At 36.8% G+C, this 24,613-nt stretch overlaps 1 protein-coding gene across 1 annotated transcript in view; it reads right to left on the bottom strand.

Moving 5' to 3' along the window:
* LOC110153471 (collagen alpha-1(XI) chain-like) overlaps positions 1-24,613 on the bottom strand; it is a 214,237-nt gene that overhangs the window by 58,128 nt on the left and 131,496 nt on the right. Inside the window, 7 exon segments of the mRNA XM_020917373.2 lie at positions 6,425-6,478; positions 14,314-14,403; positions 16,393-16,500; positions 17,823-17,876; positions 21,794-21,847; positions 21,992-22,045; positions 24,228-24,272. Coding sequence (XP_020773032.2) covers positions 6,425-6,478; positions 14,314-14,403; positions 16,393-16,500; positions 17,823-17,876; positions 21,794-21,847; positions 21,992-22,045; positions 24,228-24,272 — 459 coding nt within the window.

The following is a 24,613-nucleotide window of genomic DNA, read 5'->3' as shown; positions in this document are numbered from 1 at the left end:
CATGAAAGTAAATGTTTATTAAAATGATTTGTGTAATACTAGTTAAGTGTATATAGTATAAAAGAATAATAAATAGTATAATACAAAATTACAGTGTTATAAATGGTACCAGTCTCTAAACAATATATTTAAGAAACCAAACAAACTTGTAGAAACTTTAAAAGTACTTCGACCTCAGCACTTCACAGCACAGGGGCACCTCTTTATATTAAAATACTTAAATTTCCTCTCTCACTTACTCAAGGCTTTATGAGAAATCCCATTACCTGGCTGCTCTGCATGCACCAGGTGGGCTCTGTGTACTGTGTGGGGGGCCCAAACCACATAAACCTAATGACATCTTTGATCTGGGGGCCATTTTGTCCAGCCTTTTATCCAGGCAAGGTCTCGCTGCTGCTTTCAAACAAAACTCTGCAGCCCACATCCTCACCTGGATGCACACGAATGCTCACACATGCACCAGATTCTCCTGACACAGTGCATCGGGAAAAAATAGACAGAAGTCATTTTCAAGGTTGATTTAAAACAGATCAGTTAATATAATTATCAGTCTTAAAATAGTAAATGACGTAAATGATTATAAGATTTTAAAGGTGGAAGTATCACATGGCATATTTAGATCACCATGTTACCTTTTATTGTTAAAAAATGCTGTATTCACTCCCCCTTCAGAGCGCCATCACAACTTTCAGTTAAACTACTGCTCATTGCGTCAGGTTTGTGAAGTTGTAGTGTATTGTTTTGTATCATGCTTTTGTATATTTATGGAGAATTGCCGTGTGGGAGCAGAGTGACGTAAGCTTGAACTGGACATTGGACAGAATCTTACAGCTAAGTAGGATTTGAATAAGGCCCGGGAGAGATCGCTAGATTACTCAAAGATGCATGGATGACATCTAAAACCTCTTTAGGCATGTTTGTATTGAGGCAAAAATGTTATAACATGGTAGAAATGGCATGGTTTTGGACACAGTAGGGACATATTTACGCACTTTTATTTATTTTACTATTTGCTGCTATTTCATGCTTTTTATGGTTTTTGCTTTTATTTGATTTTATTGGTGATATTGTTTTAGGACTGGTATGACCAAATTTTAGCAATGTACCTTTTTGTTGTCTTCATTTTATGATCTCCGTGCAGCACTTTGGAAATTGCTTTGTTTGTAAAATGTCCTATAGAAATAAGGTGGATTTGGATTTGGACATAGGTGTCTGGAAATGTTTTTGCAAGAAGTATCTGTTGTCGAAGTTTTCAGCTTGTCCAAGAAAGGGTGGAAGTAAAAGGCTGGAGATCAACTTGAAGTCTTACGCAGGAGAAGTTTACTTATTATCAATAATATGGGCCTGGACTTGGACTTGAAAAGAGAACAAAGTATGATCTTTGAGTGTTCAAGCCCCTTTCACTTTGCTTCCAGAGGAGGAGGTTTATAAAGCAAGTGGTGAGACTATGAAGGCCAGTGGGCACCAGTTAGACAGCAATATGCCACAATTTAGATAATGTTATGCCAAGGGAAGACCAGGGTGTAAATAAAGCTTTTGTGTGTCAATGTTAAACTGAGATGTACGTGGAAGATAAATTACTTAAATTCTCTTACAGTATCCAAACTGAAAATCCATATTCAACCTTTATTTTTGTTCACTGGGTTCACAAACTTATCAGTCATATGGCTTAAATTCCTTTCAGCTGACAATAATAGCATATGTGCAGTTGCAGAATTCCACCACTTTTTATAATATTGTTTCAAAATCTTCCACTTTATTTTATTTTTACTAACAGAAAAGGCATTAAACTTTGTGCCAGCTTTCGTTTCCCGAGGTTAGAGCCGGTACTTACAAAGATAATAACCAGAAACCAGGTCAGCTCATCTGCAATTTGACCATGCCAACCTAAAATTTTTGCCTATCCTCCTCTTCACTTTTAAACTTGTCCAAATGTGAAATGTTGTGATGTTAGCTGAACCACTTTGAAACAGTGCGGTGGAGTATAGACTATAAGCTTGAGTGCGCTTGGCTTGAGGGGATTCTTGGCAAAAGCTAAAGACTTGAGCTTTCATTGTGTGCCATCATTTGTCCAGACATGTGAGCGCCAGGTGCCCGCTCTCTATACCACAGCAGCAGATTCGGGACAAAGCAGGAAGTGTGACCATCCATGCGCATCCAGGTGAGGAGTTTGCCCAGACAATGACTTAGCTGGCAGTGAAAAATCCTAAACAGTAATCAAAATAATAAAATACATTAAAAGTGCATAGCGTAACATTTATAGAGGAGGGCTTATCTCAATGGAAATGTTGTTGCTTTGTCTAGAATGTTCCACAGTATTAATTTAACAGACAAGCAGGTTGCAGGACTACTTTAGACTATACTGCAATTCACATCTGTGGAGAGTCGCCCCTGTTCACCGAAGAAATTATTGTGTTAGAGGTTTGCGGGGGACAGAATTTTCAGTCCCGCTCCCGCCTGCACCCGCGTTGTGCAGTCCTGCCCACGCCCGCAAAGAATTGTAATTTTCATTCCCACTCCCGCCCGCATCTGCAATATTTTGTCTCGCTCCCGCCTGTAAATCCTGCAAGATGAGGAAGTTCGCTTTCTTAAGCTCTATCAAACACGAAGAAGCAGAAAGGAATTGTCTAAAATGTGCACGTGTTTAGACCACATCCACAAGTTTAGGCTGCTTAAAATGTTTTTATTAATGTCAAATAAAATATCCAGCACAAATGACCTATGCCATACATTAATCATTTGTATATTTTACTTTACACTCATATTTAGTTTGAGGGACTGGAGTTTCTCCTGCAATGAGCTTTCAAAATGTGTTCCGCGCCACACTGTTTTGTGTCGGGTCTAGCGGGTCACGTGTGCAGGTCTGTAGATTTTGTTTTTGAGCAATAGAAACACGCGTAATTAACAAATTATTCTAGATGATTTGACCAAGGATCTTAAACTTGTGAGAACATTTCTAATTTCTATTAACAGTGGCCCGCTGATAAAATCTCGATACTAAATTTGTTGATGCCGTGTTGTTATCGTAAACCGTTGTATCAATACATCGGCAAGTATTTTCTGAAATCTTTTAGCTTATTTTTGTGACCGCATGACAGTTTTGTTGCATATTTAGTGGAAGGAAACTTGTTTAAGCATAAATTTCCACAAGACGAGACGAGATATGAGATTGGGTCCACGAGAACGAGACAAGATGAGATTTTAACATAATTCCTAATATAAACATTTCATATTTCACAGTTCAGTTTCTAATTTTTGCCTCACAATTTTGTTATTTATTTCATTCATAGTTTTGTTTCCATTCTAGTACTACTTTTTGGAACTGTTATTATATTGGTTATCGTTATATTGTGATAATATAGTATCATCCATGTATTGTGATTCCCTAATTTTTACTATTAGCTGTTTGGTTTTCAGTTGTTACACAAAAAAGTAAGCATAGATCTTGTTCAAGCCTGCGTTTTCCAGTTCAATGTCTGTTACTAATATGTGCTTTTCCATGTTACAGTATATCTGCAGCTGCATTCAGTACAGACTTGACAGCTCAATCTACACACATTTAGTTCAAATACTTTCTAACAACTGTCCAGCTCTGCACCACAACCCTTCTGTCATCTTTCATCTTTTCCCTTTTAACCACATTTCTTCCACACATGTCATTTTCAGACTCGGAAATCAAAGGAACTCCCAACTTAGAGACGCACTTTCTATTTTTTTCTTTGTTTATTTTTTCCTTGTGTGGATTTCATTCTCTATGCCTCACACCGTCCTCCCCACAGATGCTGTATCTCCTGAAGCAAATCGATTGAGAAAAATATCAGATCTTTTGTGAGTGTTTGGGCATCAAGTTTTCTTTTCTAATTTTGAAAGGGCTTTTTAAACTTTGACAAAAACAGTTTCGCTGGTGGCCTGACTCATATCTAATTGGAATGTTTCTGAAAAGGATTGCGACTGTGATTAAATTTGTGGATTCAATTAATTATAGGATTCATTCCAAAGTTCATAATTTAAAGATCTCCAGGACAGTTGACAAAAAGACTGAAATATGAACTGACAAACTATAAGAATCCCATTTCAAAACAGTACAGATCTAAGAAAGCTGCAGGGTTAGCAGTTCTGATGCAGAATGAGATGAGCGATTTCGATTCAGTTGCGATTAACTGAGTAGTCCTACTATATGATGTCATCTCATGAGCACCAAGTCTTGTTTTTCATACATTTCAAAATTTCTAGTTTGACTATTAGATCCAACAGAGGTAGAGTAGTCAAATGTTTCACTCAAGTAATACTCTGCAAAGCAAAGTAAGTTATCCCTTTGCTTGTTTCATCTGAATGTTGGCTCGTCTTTTATCGACCCGTGACTGTTTCACGGTTTGATTTTCTAACTTTCTCTTGGTTAAATCAACAATTTTCCTTAAGCCCTGCAAAGCAATTGGTGTGATTTTGGCCAACAAAAAAATAAACTGGAATGAAGTATGAGTACAGTTACTTCTAAATAATATAAGCCAAGTAGAAGTACAAATTAATTGGCAAATAAACAGAGGTAAAAGGGTATTTGGGCAAACTACTTTCAAATTGGGGTAACTGTAAAAGTAAGGGTCTGGTATATAAGAATAGACTTCAAAAATGAAGAAAACCAAATCAGATCTGAAGCTAAAATATTTAAATCATTTAAGATTGTCAGTGTATTATCCCTTGTGACCTACTCACAAAGGGAAGAGTACTCCAGTTCTTGAATTATATATTTTGTAATGTACAAGTTAAAGTGGTTAAAGGTTAAAATGTCTCACAATAAATCCAAAATTAACAATGAATTAAAAACATAAATTGAGTTAACTTGAGTAAATATAACTATCCACCTCTGGGACCCAATAAAAAAACTGAATTCATATGTCAAGTTGGAGTAAAATGATCTTAAATTCTTTCATAGTTCTGATTTTAAAAGGTGTCAAAAAAACAAGCAACAATACGTTTTTGACCATTGAACCAAATATAAAAAACCATCCAGTTTAGTATGAGAAATAGCTGAAATGAACTCTTCGATTTTCTTTCATCCTCTTGCATGTTGAGCTGCATATCCGATGTCATCTTATCTGTCGCTTTAGCCTGGGCAATTATAGGGAGCCTGCGTTTAGCTCTCCACCAAAATGTCAGATGGTTCAAAGCTGCCTGTCAATCAAATGTTTTTCAATACAACTCACCACCAAAGCTCTAGAGAGGGGCTTTCATTGCCTCTCACTAGGGGGCGCAAAGCAAAAACTAAAAAGAGGGAAAAGTTATTTGAGCATTGCCATGTAGCTTCCTTTCAAAGCTCCAAACTGAGTACACAGAAAGCAAAATGTCTGCATTATGGCAACTGGATTTAAGTCATTTCCCAGAACAACATATGTCTCTGAATGTAATTATGACTATTTTTTACATTGCAGAGTGGACCGTTGGGAGGAAACGATATGCAATTATCATAAATGTGAAAATGGCACTCAAAAAGGAAAATTGTACAAAAATAAAAGGGCTTGGAGTTAAAGTATTAGCATCTGTATGTGGTGTTTCAGTTGCTATGGAAACTAGGATTGGACACTGACCAATCACAGAAGATGAATGAACGACGAGTGTCCCGGTCAATGGTGCATTTAAAAGTCAAATTGCTATGCAATTACTTGCCAATTTTGCCTAATCTCTTGCCATATTTCTGAGTATTTTGGGTGTAACAAAAACTAGAATCACTAGAAGAGCAAAAACCTCAGTGAAGGCAAAGGCCCTATCTCGCAATGGTGAAAAAAAAACACAAATGTGTCCAGACTATAGCAATATCTGCGTTGTTTATTTTAACCATAATGCCTAATACTCGAAATATCAGTAAAGATTTTTTCAAAGGTTGTATCATCACAGTTTTCTCTACCGTACATACAGTATAAGTAACCATAAGACACTTTGATCCAAGCTTCAGGTGCACTATGTAAGTTTTCTGGTGGAGTGTCTGCCACCTGCTTGTCTCCACGGAGATGTTATAGCGATGCCCTTAATGTTCCACACTAAAGGATTTACCCGTAACTTATCTATCTGCATGTAGACAAGCAGGTAACACCCCCAGGCTCAGTTCCCGGTCTGGTCAGAGTAAGAATGGATGCTTTTCAAGGTGATTTTAAGCTATAAAAACAACTGCAATTGAATTAAAGCAAGATAAATATGTTCAATGCTATACTGTGGAACATTTCAGGCAAAGCAATACAATCTCTTTGGAGACAAGTAGATGATGGACCCTTCACCACAAAATACACAGTGCACCTTTAACTGAACTGCTACATAAAAGCAGAGTGTGCTTGTTGAAGGCTGTTGTATTTGTATAGTTCCCTTACAACAGCAGATATGATGACCATATAGTGATGTTACCTGTGTGTGTTTGTGTGTGTTTGTGTGTACTCACGATGGGGCCTTGGGGACCCTGAGGCCCTTCTCCTCCCTTCAGACCGCCTGGACCCTGGAACAACAGGAGGGGACAGAGTCAGGACAGTGTGAGTGTGCAGGGAGGGCGGAGGGAGGGCAGAGGGAGGGCATATCTCCACAGGAGCAGCTCAAAGGCACACACAGCAGTGATCACAGCCAAGAGAAAGAGAGAAGGGCTGAATACTCAATGACACAAATGCAAAATGTGTGGGCTATGCCAGACCGCAATTGTAGTCACACAAGTTTAGGTTGAATTATACTGTTCTAATAATATATTTAAAGGTATAGAGTGGCAGTAAGTAAATCTGATGAATACACATAACAGCATTTGTTTAGAACAGCGGTGACCAATTCAGACCAAATGCCACACAGACAAAAGTATGGGGCCAATCGAAGGACAGACTGCTGATCAATAAAGTGATTAATTAAAACTGGTGTATTTAAAGGTCCTAGTTTAAGCCATGTTGGAACGTTGGTATCTCATCAAAAACATACCTGAGATGTGTTTTGTTTCATTCACACATCAGTAACCCTGCATTATTACTACATGCATGTCTACATCTCCAAAGCTCAAAATGCTGTGTTCCGCCTTGGGATGTCATGAAGTGGTAGTTTTTAAGTTACCTTTTACCTTTTGTTCAGTAGATCTGGCAATTCCAGGTCTGAAATTATGCAAATTGTTCTCATGAAGGTGTATGGACTTTAAAAACAAAGTAGAGCACTTCCTGTATTACAATATGACATTACAAGGTGGAACAGAGTGTTTTCTGTTTGAGAGAAAAACACAGTCTAAATATGCAGAGTTTGTGTGTTAAACATGTTTGACTGAAACAAAACACAACTCCAGGTATCTTTTTGACAAGCAAACAGCATTATCACAATATTGAGCGAGTGCTGGTTGGCATTATCAAATCTACACCACTTTCAAAGTAATTGTAAAGATATACTAAAACCGTATTTTTCGGACTATAATTTGCACTTTTTTCATGGACTGGGTGGTCCTGCGACTTATACTCCAGTGTGACTTATTTATAAAAAATTTCACACTGACAGCCACGAGGGGGCGCTCAAGGCTTGTGTGTCATTATCTGCTACTACTATTACTCCTGTACCACTGTCACTTCACTCTACTGTGCATGTCTCCTGCAGAAAGAGCCCCTCTCCTACAGCAAGTAGTGAAATATTCAGCCAAAAACGGTAATCGAGCAGCAGAAAGAAAGTTTGGACTGAGCGAGAAACTTGTGACAGCGGGATGGTGCGCCATGTAACTTTCCTGGAAGTCAATGGATGGATCAACAAAGTCTGGACTTCAGTGACAACTGAAACCATTGTGTCGGGATTCGGAAAGGCTGAAATAATTCTAACTGGAACTAATGCTGAGTCTGACAACAGCAGAGGAAGCGGCGCTCTGTTTACCTCCAGGGGTCACGGAGTTGCTCAGGAGTGACACAGAGGAAGAAGAATTCATTGGATTTAGTGATTTGGAGTGAGATGGAGAGTTTGGTAAACTTGTTCTGTTCTGTTGTTTATGCTCTAATTATTTGAATACCGGTTCATATGTTACGTTAACATACTAGACGCCTATTCAGCCTGTTGTTCTCTGTTCTATTGTTATTACTATAACTTGCCTTTCAATTAAATCATCGGTTCCTGGTCTCAGATTTTATAAAATAAATTTCCCCTAAAAAGTGCAACTTATACATGTTTTTTTCTTCTTCATTACGCATTTTTTGGCTGGTGCAACTTATACTCCGGAGCGACTTAAAGTCTGAAAAATACAGTAATAGGATTCTCATACTATATTAGGGTTAAGGATACACATTTAATACAGTAGTTGTTTAGAATTACTCCATATAATTTTTGTTGCAGAAAAGCTAATTTATGCAAATTCTGTAATGAATAAAGAAACAACTTAAACAGCGCCTTCCTGTTCATATTATTAATACAACATAGACTCTTTAATTTACTGACTGACTCTGATGACTAGATTTTGAACGTATTTGCGATCTATCTTTGTCACCTTAGCGGACCCCTGAATACAAGGGTCTGATATGGAAAACTCAGCTCGCCAGTTGCCGTGAGCCTTGTCATTATAATAACTCATTTACAGGCCAGAGCAGAGCCAGAGGGAAGAGACGCTGCCAAGTGGGCTCTCTCCACCTCCACACATTTTAGTATTGTGCATTAAACGGGTGGTCAGGCACTCTTTCTGGACACACTAAACTTATTTATTAGCTTGTTTATGGAGCGCAGTGTGTCTTGTCACGACCAGAGATGACGACTATGAGAGAGTGGCCGTAAATTTATGTGACTGTCGGGGCTGTTGTTGTCTTCGGAAAGTTTCTGACGGGGAAGTTTTTGGTGTAAACAAGATCATTTGGCTCAATAGTTTTTTTTTTAGTTGTTTTAATCATTCAATCAGTCAACAGCTTTATTAATCCCAAAAGGGCATTTCAGTTCACGGATGTCTGGTCATGTCAACAAAATAGATTTGTATTCGAGTAAAAGTACATTTACGTGGCTATTTTATGCTATTTTCTAACCAATGTTACAGTGCTGTTTCCTCCTCAAAAACAAACCTGAAGTTGTGTTTTGTTTTGTTGACATGTTACTTATTTAGGCTGTGTTCTTCTATCAAACAGAAAACACTCCACTGTGTTTTAAAACCCCATGCACCTTCACTAGAATCTTTTGGATGATTTATTGATCTGGAATTGCCAATCTCTACTGAACTAAAGGTAGATGTAAATGTGAAATCTACCGCTTCATGACATCACAAGGTGGAATAGGACATTTTGAGGTTTGGAGATGTAGACTGACTGATAATAAAGGGTTACTCAAATATGTGTGATTGAAGCAAAACACAACTCCGGGTATGTTTTGAATCCTTGTAACATTCTTTCATTAATTTTTCAACATAAAACCAAAAATAAGAAAACAAAAAACAACAATTTTCTTCATTATTTGTCTCCAAAACCAAAATGAAAAAACGGATAATGATTAGTTTTTTTCAGTTTTTGATTGTGTGTTTAAACACAGGACAAAAAAAGGACAAAACCAGGTCTAAACCAGAACTGAACCAGGACTAAACCAGGTCTAAACTAGGACTAAACTGGTTTCAGTCTTCATCTGGTCCCAGTATGGTCCCTATCTAATCCTGGTCTCAGTCCTCATCTTGTCCCGGTCTGGTCCTGGTCTCAGTTCTGGTTTGGTCCCAGTCTCAGTCCTGATCTCAGTCCCGGTCTCAGTCCCGGTCTCAGTCCCGGTCTCAGTCCCGGTCTCAGTCCCGGTCTCAGTCCCGATCTCAGTTCTGGTCTGATCCCAGTCTCAGTCCCGGTCTCAGTCCTGATCTCAGTCCCGATCTCAGTCCTGGTCTCAGTCCCGGTCTCAATCCCTGTCTCAGTCCCGGTCTGATCCCGATCTCAGTCCTGGTCTCAGTTCTGGTCTGATCCCGATCTCAGTCCTGGTCTCAGTTCTGGTCTGGTCCTGATCTCAGTCCCGGTCTCAGTCCTAAACCAAAACTAAACCAGGACTAAACCAGGACTGAACCAGGAGTGTCGGGATGGGCCCAGAGGTGCACCCGTGTGGACTGTAGGGTGATCAGGCCTGAGACCCGTACCAGACCGGGACCAGACCGAGACAAGGACCAGGACCGGGATTTGCATTTTGCATCCTGGCTTAATCTTGACTAATTCTGGTTTTAGTCTTGGTTTACCACTGGTTTAGACCTACAAGACCTTGTTCAGTCCTGGTTTATCCCTGGTGTAGGTGTGATCCAGTCCTGGCTTAGACCTAACGTAGTCCAGTTTTACTTTGGGTTTAGATTTGGTATTAGATTGTTTATGGTGTAAACAGTAATGACTCTCAAATAGTGGTTGATGTACAAACTGTATCACACAGATTAGTACTTTTACTAATTAAAACTCTTAATTAAGGTTTGCCAATCCTGGATTAGTTCTAGTTCTAGTTCAAGTCCCAAATCAATTAAGCTTAAATATATGGTTTAGTCTTGTCTTGGAAGTGATTGTGTTTAATATATTAGGTGTAGGTGTTGTCTGGACCAGGTTTTATTCAGATTTCCATGTATTTTTTCTTGCTTGTGGTTTAAAATTAGACCGTTGATGACTGTACAGTTTTGTCTTGGCATATTTTTTGTAAGAATAATGATCAGTCCTTTTCCTTTGCATCTCTAGTTTTTAAATAACTTACCTATTTTGGCTGCGATTCTTACAAAAATATATTTCCAAAGTCCTATACTATACTTTCTGTGCTTTTATTTGGTGAGAAACATTTCAACACCACTGGTCTCAGAAAACGTGTATTTTTTTAAAACATTTTTCTGGGTAGTGGGAATCGTTGTTATGTGTTTTTGAGTTATGAACAGAATCTCTGTCTGTTGTAACTTGGGACAAACCTTTATAATAAGACCAGTCGTTGCTACCTTTTTCACTTCAGATTTTTACTTACACTTGGATTTCTTTTGGTGATTTGTTATTGTTTTCAGACAGCAGGTAAACCAAAGCCAACCCAGACAATAAATAAGAGATAAAAGAATATAATCTACGTATTTAAAAAGTGTGATTTTAATTAGAAATGATTGTACAATTTGGACAAGGATTAAGAAATACTTTAATTATGTTACCTCAGGGATAAAAGTAAATGTATTAACAATGTGTAAGACTGAGGGAGGTTGGGAATACTTTCACATATTTAATGTAACAAAAGGTTAATTGGCTTTTATATGTGGAGAAATGTCTATGTGGATCATGTGAAGATTAATTGAAAATATCAGCGACTACTACTGCTACTACTGCTACTACTACTACTACTACTGCTGCTGCTGCTCCCGCTATACTACTACTATTGCTGCTATATTACAACAACAACTACTACTACTGCTGCTATAATACTGCTGCTACTACTACTCCTGCTTCTATACTACTACTACTACTACTACTACTACTACTACTACTACTACTACTACTACTACTGCTACTGTTGCTATACTACTACTACTACTACTACTACTACTACTACTACTGCTGCTGCTACTGTTGCTATACTACTACTACTACTACTACTACTACTACTACTACTACTACTACTACTACTACTACTACTACTAGAACTACTACTACTACTACTACTACTACTACTAGAACTACTACTACTACTACTACTAGACTACTACTACTACTCAGATTACTGCTGCTATGCTGTTGCTATACTACCACTACTACTGCTGCTGCTGCTATACTACTGCTACTACTACTAGTACTGCTGCTGCCATGCTACTACTACTACTACTACTATTACTACTGCTATATTAATACTACTACTGTTGCTATACTACTACTACTGCTATTACTACTACTATCTCTACTAACACTGCTAATACTACTACTACTACCCCTGTCTACAACTACAACTGCAATTGCTGCTACTACTACTTCAGTAATTACTAGCATTGCTACTCCTGCTTCTACTACAACCACTAATACTGCTACTACTAGACTTGAGTATATTGCTTTACTGTTGATACTGCATTGAGTAACTTGTAACTATCTGTTCAAATCTATGACAAAAACTAAATTCTTTCAAATTTTGTATAAATTTTTATAGATATTTTTGCGACAGTGAAATCTTTAACTTTATGTCCTGTTTTGTTGCTTTGCCCAGATCCTCCCACACCAACTAGCATCTTTTTTCACCTTCAACTTTCACTCCTCAGCTGAGAAAAAAGTTTGGTTAAGTCAGCAAGACTCCGCCGCACTGAGTCACCAAGTTGTTGATCTGAATTTTGATCAAAGAACCCACCTTTCCTTTGATACACGGTATATAAAAAACTGCCTTAAAGTACATACGACAGGTCTTCATGTTTTTGTAATTATGCCTTGGTTTGATGAGATAGCACCTGTGGCAAATATTTATCATAGTTGTAGCTCAAATGGAAAAATAGTTGAGAGTAAAAAATACAGTAAGTAGCATGAGCTCTTTAAAGGAAAACCTCGTCATTATTTATCTTTTATCTGTAAGGAACACATTTTTCTGACAGTTTAAACCTTAATTTAACAAAATAAAGGTATTGTTGTTTATTTTTATTAGTCTAATCATTACTATTGAGCAAATTCAACAGGTTTTGGCCTTTGTTTACAATATGGATGCTAGGTAACAGTTAAAAATACCTCTACAAATCTAAATGTGATTATGATGCATTCCAGTCATACTAGGTGGTTGTTTTTTTCTCTGAACGTTGGAACAATAAATGCATCAAAAATTTCGGACTTCTGGTCATTGCGCAATGCATACTGGGAAGGATTTTCCGAAAAAGTGAGAATCAAACCGCCATATTTGATTTGATTGGGATTCCAGTCTTTTCAAGTCTTTTGAACCATATCGCTTTTATTTCTGGTTCTGATATTGTCATATTTTTGTTTTGGGATTCGGACATCGTAATTGTGTGGTTGTTGGCTGTTCTAACACCGGAAAACGACTTGAGAAATTTGTTTGCGAACTCCATAAATGCAAAAGGGAATCAGATGTGTGTGACTGCAAACCTCTGTTCAAACTGTTTCCCTTCCCAATGGAATTGAAAAATAGTGAAAGGCGAAGGCGATGGACAGTATTGATCCACAGGAAGGACGAAAAAGGAAACATTTGACTGCCTAAATCATCCCGAGTTTGCAGCAAAGCAAAACCCCAATCCCTCGCTCCACCTTGGTTACAAATTTAAAAAGTCAATGCCAAAGCGAAAGGCACCAGCTGTTCTCCAAGACACAACTTCCACTGTAAAGCGACCAAGATGTGATTTTGCTGTAAAGCCACAAGAACAAGAAAGTGATCGGCCTGTTTGTCTTCTGTGCCTTAACAAACGGGATCCCGCTATACAAATTTCTCGAGCCGTTTTCCCGTTGTCCGAATCCCAAAACTAAAATATGACAATATCAGAACCAGAAACAAAAGCGATATGGTTCAAAAGACTAGAAAAGACCAGCTTTGTCAATAGACGCATCCCACTAGGAAAACAAACATGGCGGTTTGATGCTCACTTTTTCAGAAAATCCTTCCCAGTATGCATTGCGCAATGACCGGAAGTCCGAAATTCTTGATGCATCTATTAAGAGACTGAGTTAGAAATCTGAGTTAAAATATTGATTGTACTCGTGTTATTTTCCCTTTAGTTGCTCCCTCTTGTCTACCTGCTGTCTGTGAATCTGCTCCTACTGTGCTGTTATGCTAATGCTAAATGCTAATGCTATGCTAATGTTATGCTAATGTTGCTAATGCGTACAAAGGCTAATGTCAACATAAGAAAAAAAAATCACTTTCGAACGTCGCTTTACTAACTGTTAATGTGATAACAATGCCCGGGTTACTAAATTAACTTAATGGGATTTGCATTTTGGCTGATTTGAGCACTTTACTTTGGATTTTCTAACTTGATTGAGTCAAATGTAGTGATCATTATTTTTCCAACTTGACTGGAACACATCTGAAGTTAAAAAAAAAATTGAAAAGAACTTGGCAATATTTTGGAAAATCTTAAATAAACTTAATTTTATGTTTTTGTGAAATGAGTAGTCTAACCTGTCACATGCACAGCTGACTGTTTGCTATTTACCAAAATGTCCAAACAAACAAATGATTTCAACATTGAGTATTCAGCCTCTTCCAATATTGTCTTTGGCTCCTTAACGTTAGCCTTAGCCAGTTTTTGTTGTGTGCCGTGCCAAGCGTGACATTTGGTGTAACAGCAGGTAGTTAGCTTGGTAATTAGCGTTTGGAGCGGTGCTATTGAAAAACATTGGGGGGACACATTTGCATGGTTTGGGGTGATGTTTGTAAATAAGTTAGCATGTTGTGCGTTACCATGGCTCCGGGAAGACCCCTCACTCCTTGGAAGCCCCTCAGACCCTGGGGACCGACTTTGCCAGAAATGCCTGTAGGACCTGGGTCTCCCTAAACAGCAAGACAAATTAAGAAACATTAGTATTATTATACACTTGTTTTAGGGGTGTAACGATATCTAAGTCTCACGATACGATATCGTCACAGTATTAACCTCACGGTACAATATTTATTGCGATATCATGGGAAAGCTCACGATATGGCTGGAAGGCTCACGATATTACAATATTATACATAATAACAAGACTGACATTACAATTTGGTCCAACATTTATTCATTCTAGGGATGTTACAATGTCCAAATCTCACAGTACAATATTATCATGATTAGGGGTGTGCAAAAATTTTAAAATATCGATATATCGTCTCGTTTAATGTGATGTTACAGTATCAATATCGTGGGCTGCTGTATTGATATATTGCCAAGAGTATTTTTTGGTGTATTTTACTAAATTATTTTGTTACAGAGTTACAGTTTTGTTGCTTGTTCAGAGGAAGGAAGCTCATTTATGCAACATGATTTTACATTTTTACTGTTTTGATGATTAAAATGTTTGTGTTTCATATTAACTTTGCACAAGAAATGGTTTAACAAAGACTTTTAGTATCACATCCATGAGTTTTTTTGTTGTACTGTATCGAACCAATTTGAAATACATCGTATTGAATCGTATCGAATCAAAAGCTCACTGTATCGAGATGTGTATTGTATCGGCAACTCTTAATGATACCCAGCTCTAATCATGATATGCATCTCATGGTACGATATTTATTGCGATATTTTGAAGACGCTAATAATTGTACCTTGATAAGATTTTGGTGTGAATTATTTCTGTCATAATCCCAAGAATTCAAGTATAAAACATATCTCTTCATGTTGTCTGCACTGAAATGAATCATGGGATGTGTAGTTCTGTCTGTTTATAAGCTGCTACTATAAAACCACCAATTTAAGCAAAGGAACTTGTGATTCGATATATTGTGACAGCCCACGGTATTATTGTGAGACTTTTGACGATACGATATCACGATATTTCGGCTATTGTTACATCCCTAATGTGTTTACTTTTGCTGGTTTTCAGAATGAGATGATATCAAGCTTCCTGATTTGGGCTAAGAGTCACTTTGTTTTTGTTTTTTTTAGATATTTATAGAAACATGTAAAAGGTACATTCACAGTTGTTGAATCAGATCACTTCAATCAACGTTTTATAATTTTGTGATGTCATTTGAAACCAACAATGGAATAACTTACATACTATACAGCTGTAATATGGAGGAGATGTAAAAATATACTCAAACTTACAATATCTTGGTAACACTTTAGTTTACGGACCACATATTAAAAGCTAGTTAATAGTAAAATGTGTAATAACTGCTTAATTACATCATTGTTAGTATTTATAAAGTGCTTTCCATGCATTTTTGTCTAAGGTTGTATTTTGTAATCCATTAACTACTTTCTTTCCGTTAAAGTAGTGAGGATACAACACATGTTTCTGTACATACATATACTGTAAATCTTAATAAACACGAATAAGTGTTTGATAAATACCAAAGAACAGCTAAGTAACAGCTAATTAACATACCAGTTATCACTTAGTTAGCGATTAATATGTGGTCCCTAAACTAAAGTGTTACCAGTATTTTTTTCAATATCTAAAAGATATTCAGTTCATTTGTGTCCATTGTTTTGGAATAACATTTCTGCCTTCTCAACACATTACAATTAATTATGACAAAATTCATAAAAATAAATAGCAGTAAACAAAAACATTTCTGAGCAGTAGAAGATTCTGACATCTTAACTAATTTAGCATCAAATGATCTGGTTCTAAGACTTTTTTGTTTTTGTTTTTTGTTAGTGGTAAAGAAATGCTATTTGTTGCAAAAAGTATTATAAAAGCATTGTTTTTGGTAGTTGCTTTGTACAGTGGAAAAACTCAATGATTTAAACTTATACATGTGAGCATTTTAGCAGATGTGATGTAAAAACTGTCTGGAAAATAAGTAGTTTTCCATTGCTGGTGATATCTTTACCTTTCCTCCCTCTTTGCCGGCGGCTCCAGGCAGACCCTGTTCACCAGGAGGACCTGGGGTTCCCGGGTGTCCTCTCTCTCCACTGGGGCCTGTCTCTCCGGTGGGACCCTATAGAAGACGAGAGGAGATGAACCCTTTTAAATGTGCTCTATAAATAAACCTTCACCTTGAGTCTTGCCTAAGGACACAACATCATTCATCACTCGGGCCCGACCGATTTGGATTTTGTTGCGGCCGATAAGATACAGATAAAATAGGAGTTGGAGGTGCCGATAGCCGACTGTAAATCTCAAACTGTTTAAAAAACTTAAGTTTGGCTCTAGTGTATTTTAAATTGGCTTTATTTAGGCAACATTTATTGTTATTCTACCTCCTTACGTCATATTTACAGGCAGTAGGTTGACCTAATTTTTGCATCACATTCTAGTTACTAGTAAAGAAAGTAAACTACCACTATTACCGGTAAATGCATGCTTGCCAAGGTAATTAATTATATGTGTAAATGTCGATCATTCACACCTCTATTCACAACGCATTTACATATCAATGCAGGTCCAGTAACATATATACGGCCAATATAGTCACTTTACAGTCAGCCAATAGAAGAGAAACAGCCTGTTTATGTGCAGGAGCTACAGCAGCTAATCGCCAACCAATGAGAAATAAAAAAACAGCTTCAAAACAGACACATTTCCGACAGTCACTGCTCACACAGGCTCCTCTCAGATCACAAATCTGCACTAGTAAATGTCCTTTTAATCCAGACTCAAACCGACTGTCCGTAAAAAAAATATAATCTCAGTGTTGCGCACATGGATCTGTGTCTGCGGGTGTAAACAAGAGCTCGTGAGTGTTGTGACTCTTGGGGTGCGTTCAGGGACAATACGGAAACACACAAACAGACAAATGACTCTGCAGATAAATACTGATGCGGAGCCACATATTAGGACATTTATCTGTCTGTAAATTGGATTAAATGACCATAATGTAGAGAGTCTAAGCTTTATAACAAGGTATAACATGCCCATGTGAAATATCAGCAAGATTTAGGCCGACAGCCGATATGTTTCCAAGAGCCCATATCGGCCGATAATATCAACCAACCAATATATCAGTCGGGCCCTACTCATCACATCAGCTATAAAGTTTAGGCTGTGTGTTTGTTGCATTTGCATATTTATTTTGTTCAGTTGGAGAGTTGAAAATGCAACATGAAAGTAAATGATGTAGGTTGGAGGACTGATTAGGCAACCATCTTTACGCAAGACACTTCACCCATCTTGTTTTGCATGAATGTATGAATTTATGAGTGAGTGGTTGGTCTGGTCAGCCTGGCCCAGTGAATGAATAATGACTACAGTGTAACGCCTCCACAAACTTGTAAAGGCATCATTATTATAAAAGCTGATGTAAAATGTACACGTGCTTACCATTGGCCCAACCACTCCACCTGGCCCTGGGGGTCCGGTCTTTCCTTGGAAACCCTGTAAAAGAATTAGAAAAAGAAATATTAAACACTTAAAGGTTGTATACTGAAACTCAAAACTGAATGACTTTCCAGTAAGCGAGGCCATAAGGTTTAAAAGACATTGTAGGAAGTTTATGAGGAAATCCGAAACACAAGCAAACAACGGGGCCATCTCTATACATCGCAGTGTCTCCATGGAACAAAACATCAGGTAGTTTTAAGCTTTAGGCACATTTATTACACAGATTCTATTCAAAGTTATAGTTCTTATTTCTTTTTGGCTTCTTGTTTTCTACTAGTTCCAGCAAAGTGTCAGCTCCACAACAAATGCGGTGGTTCTAAACATCTTTTATCAGAATGAGCTGCCACACAATTGTACAATAGTTCTCCAGAGTATAAGAACTTTTGACAGTACTACAGGATTATATAATGGCTTTGCTTTAAACAAAATCGCATGTGCCAAGTATAGAGTATTGATTTCTTTGCAATTCCAGGAGTGTGGGAGTGAATGAATAATGCAATGAAAAGCAACTTTGAGCGCCCAAAAAGAGGTGAGCAATAAAATGAATTATTGATAAGACATTATATTTGCAATATTTAGATAATTTCTCAAAAGCGTGGTTAATAACGCCTACACCTAAATTTGGCTGCAAATCTGCGACATAAGCAAGTTACAGTAATATAGCTGTTGGAAATACTAGTAGCAGTCTTAAAAACGTATGAAGTATTGAAGTAAGAAGTATTCTGTCTTGTATAGTAATAGATTCAATATTGTCAAAACTCAATGTTATAAGGAGACATAAGTCACATTATCTAAAATTTGGCAAAACAATGGAAAAAACTGATAATTTGCATAGATTTTAAAGATCCTATATTACACAAAATTGACTCTTGTGAGCTTTAAACCATGTTAGAATATTGTTACCTTGTCCAAAACTAACCTGGAGCTGTATTTTCTTTGATTCACACATGCTTGAGTTAGTTGAGTAACCGTTTTTTATTAAGCTGCCTATGTCTCTAAAGCTCAAAATCCTCTGCTCCACCTTGTGATGTTATGTACTGGTAGTTTTCACGTAACCTTTTATCTTTAGTTCAGTAGAGATTGGAAATTCCAGATCTGAAATCATCCAAATTTATCTAACAGTGGAGCACTTCCTGTATTATCACATGGCATCATAATTTGGAACAGAATAGTTTCTGTTTGAGAGAAGAACTCAGCCTAAATATGCAGGGTTTGTGTGTTAAACATGCGTGAATGAAACAAAACACAACTTTAGGTGTGTTTTTAACAAGAAAACAACATTATAACATGGATACAAAAGCATAATTTAGGCCCTTTAAACAATTTGACAGTTACCTAAATGAAACCTGTTGGCAAGATCATGTCCAGGAAAAAAATAAAATAAAAAATCCTCAAATTTTAATTTAGTTTGTACATTGACAATTTTGGAAACACATAAAAATTTTGCCACTTGGGTCAAAACAAATTAGTTTTTAAGAAAATGCTTTTTACTTTTAGTGATGATATAATCCACAAATTTCTAACATTCATGCCTTGACTACCTTATGAGGAAGAGCTTCCCAATGCAGTAACTTTTGACACATAAAATCCGCTCATTAAAAACTATGTAGCATGCAATATTCAAATTACGTTCACTTGATATCGGAAATTCTGAAGTTTAGCACAAGTTCGCTTTTTCACTTCTTAAGTCTCATATACAGTCCGATCACTGCTGCACTCAATTAGGCAAATATGTCAACATCTAAATATGTAATACTCAAAGGTTTCTGCTCCAGTGGACTTGAGAAGATTAATTTGGATCTTGCTGATGTGTTACTTTCACTTTCACTTTATATGCTACGGCTGCTCCATGACTTTTTATGTTCAGTCAATCACAGCAGCCAGCAGACCTCGAAGGAGCTAAACCAGAGCAAATGTTTAAAGCAGAGGAGGTAGTAAGAAATGATGTGCAAGCTGCATGTACTTAAGGAGATTTTGCAAATAGATTATGAGTATGGTAGAGTAAGGGTGCATTCATACTGGTTCTGGTTTGGTCCTGGTTTTAATGGTGATAAATTATACAAAATGGACTCTCGTGAGCTTTTAATCATGTGAATCTTGTTATCTCATCACAAACACTGGAGTTCTGTTTTGTTTCATTCACACGTTTTTTGAATAACCTTGCAATATTAGTCTGTCTGCATCTTTAAAGCTTAAAATGCTCTGTTCCATCTAAATTTAACAGCTATTTGTAGCCTAAATTGAACTACTATATACAGGGTTCCTACTGGTTTCTTCAAGTTAATTTAAAGTCTTTTTAAGACCTTTTCAAGACCATTTATGCATAAACTTAATACCTATTTCACGGCCTATTTCTCAGACTTCAAAACAACAAAGTTGGGTCACGTCTCCCAAAAATTAAGGAGAGGCAAATCGAAGCCAAAATCAGGCATATCCTCGTGTAGTGTGCGCCGGCTTTTACACGGTTAAGTTGTTTTTTAACATTGGTTATGATGGCTGGCTATTTATTCCACGCTGGGAAAATGGGGAGACTCTTCCTCATAACTCCAACATGAAATAGGTCGCTAGGTAACATAAAGCCAACGTTAAAATACAACTCAACGCCATTAGTCAAACTTTGTGTTTGATTTTCTTTGATTTTACGAGTTTCTGCTGAGCTTGTTGCTTGTGGTGCTGTAGTGTGTGATCTTCAGTGACGTGTTCAGAGGATTTTGACCCAAGGCTGTGTTGCGTTCTCAATTATTGGTTTCGCCGCTCTTTATTTAGGCGACGTTATTTAACCAAATAATGGTGGTTGACTAATTAAACTTTTGAGCAGAAATGCGATACAAAGAAATTACATAATGCACAAATTTTAAGACACAGATATAAAAATCCAAGATGTTTTCAAGTCTTTTTAAGATATTATTTCCTAATTCATAAATTCAATGCTTTTAAGACTTTTTAAGACACCCTGGGAACCCTGTATATACTGCAATACACTTCAATAACTATGAATTGTTGCCCTTTCTAAAAATATTTAGTTTTACCCGGTAACACTTTTTAATAACTACACCTTATTTAGGCTTAATAAAGCATGAACAAAGACTTAATTAATAATGATTCACACTTAGTACCTTACTACCTTAATTAGCAATTAACTCATGAACTAAACATTTGTGTGTGCATTTGTAAATGAATATTTAAGTACAAATTTGGGCATTTATTAATGATTAGTAAGCTATGAGAGAATGATTTACTAATAATACAATGCAATGATAATTCAGCTATTATCTGTTAGTTAAGTCTTTTTGAAAGCTTTTCTAAAGTGAAGACTAAATGGTTAGTTCATGAGTAATTAAGTATGAAATAATTATGAGTAACTATTTACAGCACAGGTGAATTAAGTGCAAGTTAAGTGCTAATTAAGGTAGTAATAAAGTAGTTACTAAGCGTGAATCATTATTAATTAAGCATTTGTTCATTATTAATTAAGTCTTTGTTCATGCTTTATTAAGGCTAAATAAGGTGTAGTTATTATAAAGTGTTACCGTTTTACCCTTTGTTGTATTAAGACGTTTCAACAAGCCTAAAAAGAGCTCCAACGTTAGACTAAACTCTAAACTCTATCTAAATATGCTGAATTTGCTTGTTTGTTGCTTGCATATGTGAATGAAAGAAAATACAACTTCAACTATGTCTGTGATGAGAAAAGAACAGCAAATTTACATAATGCACCTTTATTTGCAATACTGTTCTTTAAATTGGATATCAGCAAGTATGAATCTGACTGTATTGTGTGACGATTAAACCTTTTTATTATAACTGAATGTGTATTAAAATTGTCTAATAAACCTTTGTCGCAATAAATTACCTTGAAAGTACAATTTTGGCTATTGTATGCGTACAGTACGTGCACAAACAGTACTCACAGTCTCTCCTCTCTGTCCTGGATGTCCGGGGAGTCCATCTTTCCCTGCTGGGCCCTGGAGGCAAGAGTCAGGCAAATTTAAAATACAAATCAAAACATCAGATTTGGAATGAATATTTGATAAGTTTAAGAAAAGTGCCAGGATGTGAGTGTTACAGAGAGGGATAATTAGCAGTGTATTTTGACAGCTAGAACTCACATTGGGTCCTTTGGGTCCAGGGAAGCCGACTGGTCCCTGGGGTCCATTAGGTCCCTACAATCAAAAAATAAATACAAATATTAGACTTAGACAAACTTTGACAAACTTTATTGATCCACAAGGGAATTTACTTCAAGAATTAATTTCCCCTGTGGATCAACAAAGTTTATCTAAGACTAAAATATTAAAATACAAATTTTAAATTAAATTTTTCTGAAAGAAGAATTTTGACATTTGGTACAGCTTTCATTTTAATGACAAATAACTATGCTTTTTGTCTAAATGTCCTTCTATTTTGACTTAAAATTGATTCAATTTGTTATATTTTTTTAGTTTAGTTAACAAAATTATCTTGTAAATTTAGGAAACTTCAAGGTGTTGTACCTGATTTTACTGTCCTAAAAATGTGAAAAACAGAAGAACCTTACGCCATCACGGTAAAGATAAGAACTACTATGATGCTAATGCACACTTCCTGATTATCTGACAATAAAACACCTTATAATTAGATGCAGCAGTACACAAAGAACATATAGACATCAAGAGCTGCTTATATATCTAGTGGGGTAAGACAAAATTTGCTAAAATATATGGAAAAAAATCAGGTACGGTGCTTTTAATCTGTAAATGTAGTCAATCCAAGTATTTGTCACACTAAATTGGACATTCACTAATCACTTTGAATTTAGTTGGGTGTGGGAATACATTTAATAGCAGCTTTTTAAGTTCTCTTTTTTATATTAGTTAAATGCTTTGGTAGAGAAACATACTGTTTTCTAAGACTGTGCAACCACCCATATAAAGCTCCACAGATGCCTTACTTTATACAAGATGTATAATACGGCATAAAAAGTACAAATTTAGACCGAATATGGTCCACAAGAATTCCCTAATGCACGCCCTGGAGTTATCAGAAATGTGTTTGTACTTTTAAAATGGTGTTTCAGCTTTGATCTTATGTGTAATGGACCTTGTTGATAGGCACACGTAAACCCAGCTTCAGAATGAAAGTTTAACAAAATTATATACAGCATTAAACAGAATGTACTTTTACCTGATTCTCTATTTGCTTACTTAATAACAAAGTTGAAGCCATAATGTTAATGACTCTGAAATGTCCAGTGCTATAACATACTAGTATAAGACGGAAATTTATATTTTAAGTGCGTTCTGTGGCGTATCAACCAGAGGTGGGGACTTGCAAGTCGTGAGTTGGACTCGAGTCAGACTTGAGTCACTATTTTTAGGACTTGAGACTTGACTTGATAAAATGGACAAAGACTTGGGACTCGACTTGGACTTCAAGGTCAATGACTTGGGACTTGAGTTCTGTGACTTGAGAAGACATGAGAAGCACTTTTAAATCTGAATTCTTTCTATTCTGATGGTAGTGATTAACTCTAAGATCTCGTCAAGACATTTAAAAAAGAAAAAAATAACATTTCTACAACTCTTACATACTCCATAAATATTCAGATACAAATATACTATGTTTTTTTTTAAGTACAATTTATCTTAAAAGTCATATAAATTGCAAAAATCTAAGCTATAGTTGATACTTTGGTTTAAAGACTTGAAATGACTTGAGGCTCAAAGCAGACAACTTGGACTTGACTTGGACTTGTGGACCAGTGACTCAAGACTCAACTTGGACTTGCCTGAATTTGACTTGGGACTTGACTCGGACTCGAGATCATAGACTTGAGACTTACTTGAGACTTGGTCCCACCTCTGGTATCAACTAATGCAGGAGCTACAGGGTCAACTCTTTTCCTCCAGTCAGAGATATTGTTTCTAAGAATGATGGGAAATCAGCTGCCTGACTCTACCTCAGACACTTAATTCTCTGTCATGGAAGGTTTTTCAAGAATGACAAAAAAGCTTAAAGTAGCCAGAGATTGTAAAACTCTATCCCAGACAGTTGTTTTTGTGTCATGGTGCAATATCACAGTAGTAAAAAGGACATAAAGTAATGGTTCAAACTAACACATGTTCCTAACTCATGACTCAAAATCAGGTACAGGCCCTTTGAGAGCTTCCAGAATTATATTTATATATTGTCAACATACTATTCACAGTGGTGTAAAATGCCAATTAGTATTCTGTTGCCATATTAAAAATTAAAGCTCTTGTTAATATCTGTCTAATATGAAATGTATAAGCAGAAGTTGCGTTCCCAAAGTTGGTATGCGCTGTCACACTTTCAAAGGCAGTGATAAAAGTGGTGTGCACTCGCCCTCTCTCCTGGCGGTCCGGGTGGTCCGTCGTTCGCTGAGTTGCCCTGAGGAGAGAAAACAGCAAAACATCAGGGAAGCACTGTCAAAGTTTGTCAAAGGGGCTCAAGTACGAGGCATGAATGGTAAAGACTACACAACACTTTACAGCTCGGTGAGAATGGGTCAGATAAGTGGCGTTCTGAGATTTCTTTAAGGGGGGATGTTGGAGCTATTATCACTGATTTCACAGTTTTTTGCATTATAGGATTTAAAAGACGTATAGTCCAAGGCTCGGTTCACACACAGGCTTGATCTAGACTTGGTTTGGTTCCGGTTTTAATCATAATTTTGAAGTGGTATTTGAAGTACAAGCATGAGTTGACAAAACTATTGAAAATCAGATATT

This window comes from Boleophthalmus pectinirostris, unplaced genomic scaffold (genome assembly GCF_026225935.1).
Source record: "Boleophthalmus pectinirostris isolate CB_2022bp ecotype Guang Dong unplaced genomic scaffold, ASM2622593v1 HiC_scaffold_16, whole genome shotgun sequence".
Lineage (NCBI taxonomy): Eukaryota > Metazoa > Chordata > Actinopteri > Gobiiformes > Gobiidae > Boleophthalmus > Boleophthalmus pectinirostris.
This window is presented reverse-complemented; position numbering and strand designations above follow the sequence as displayed.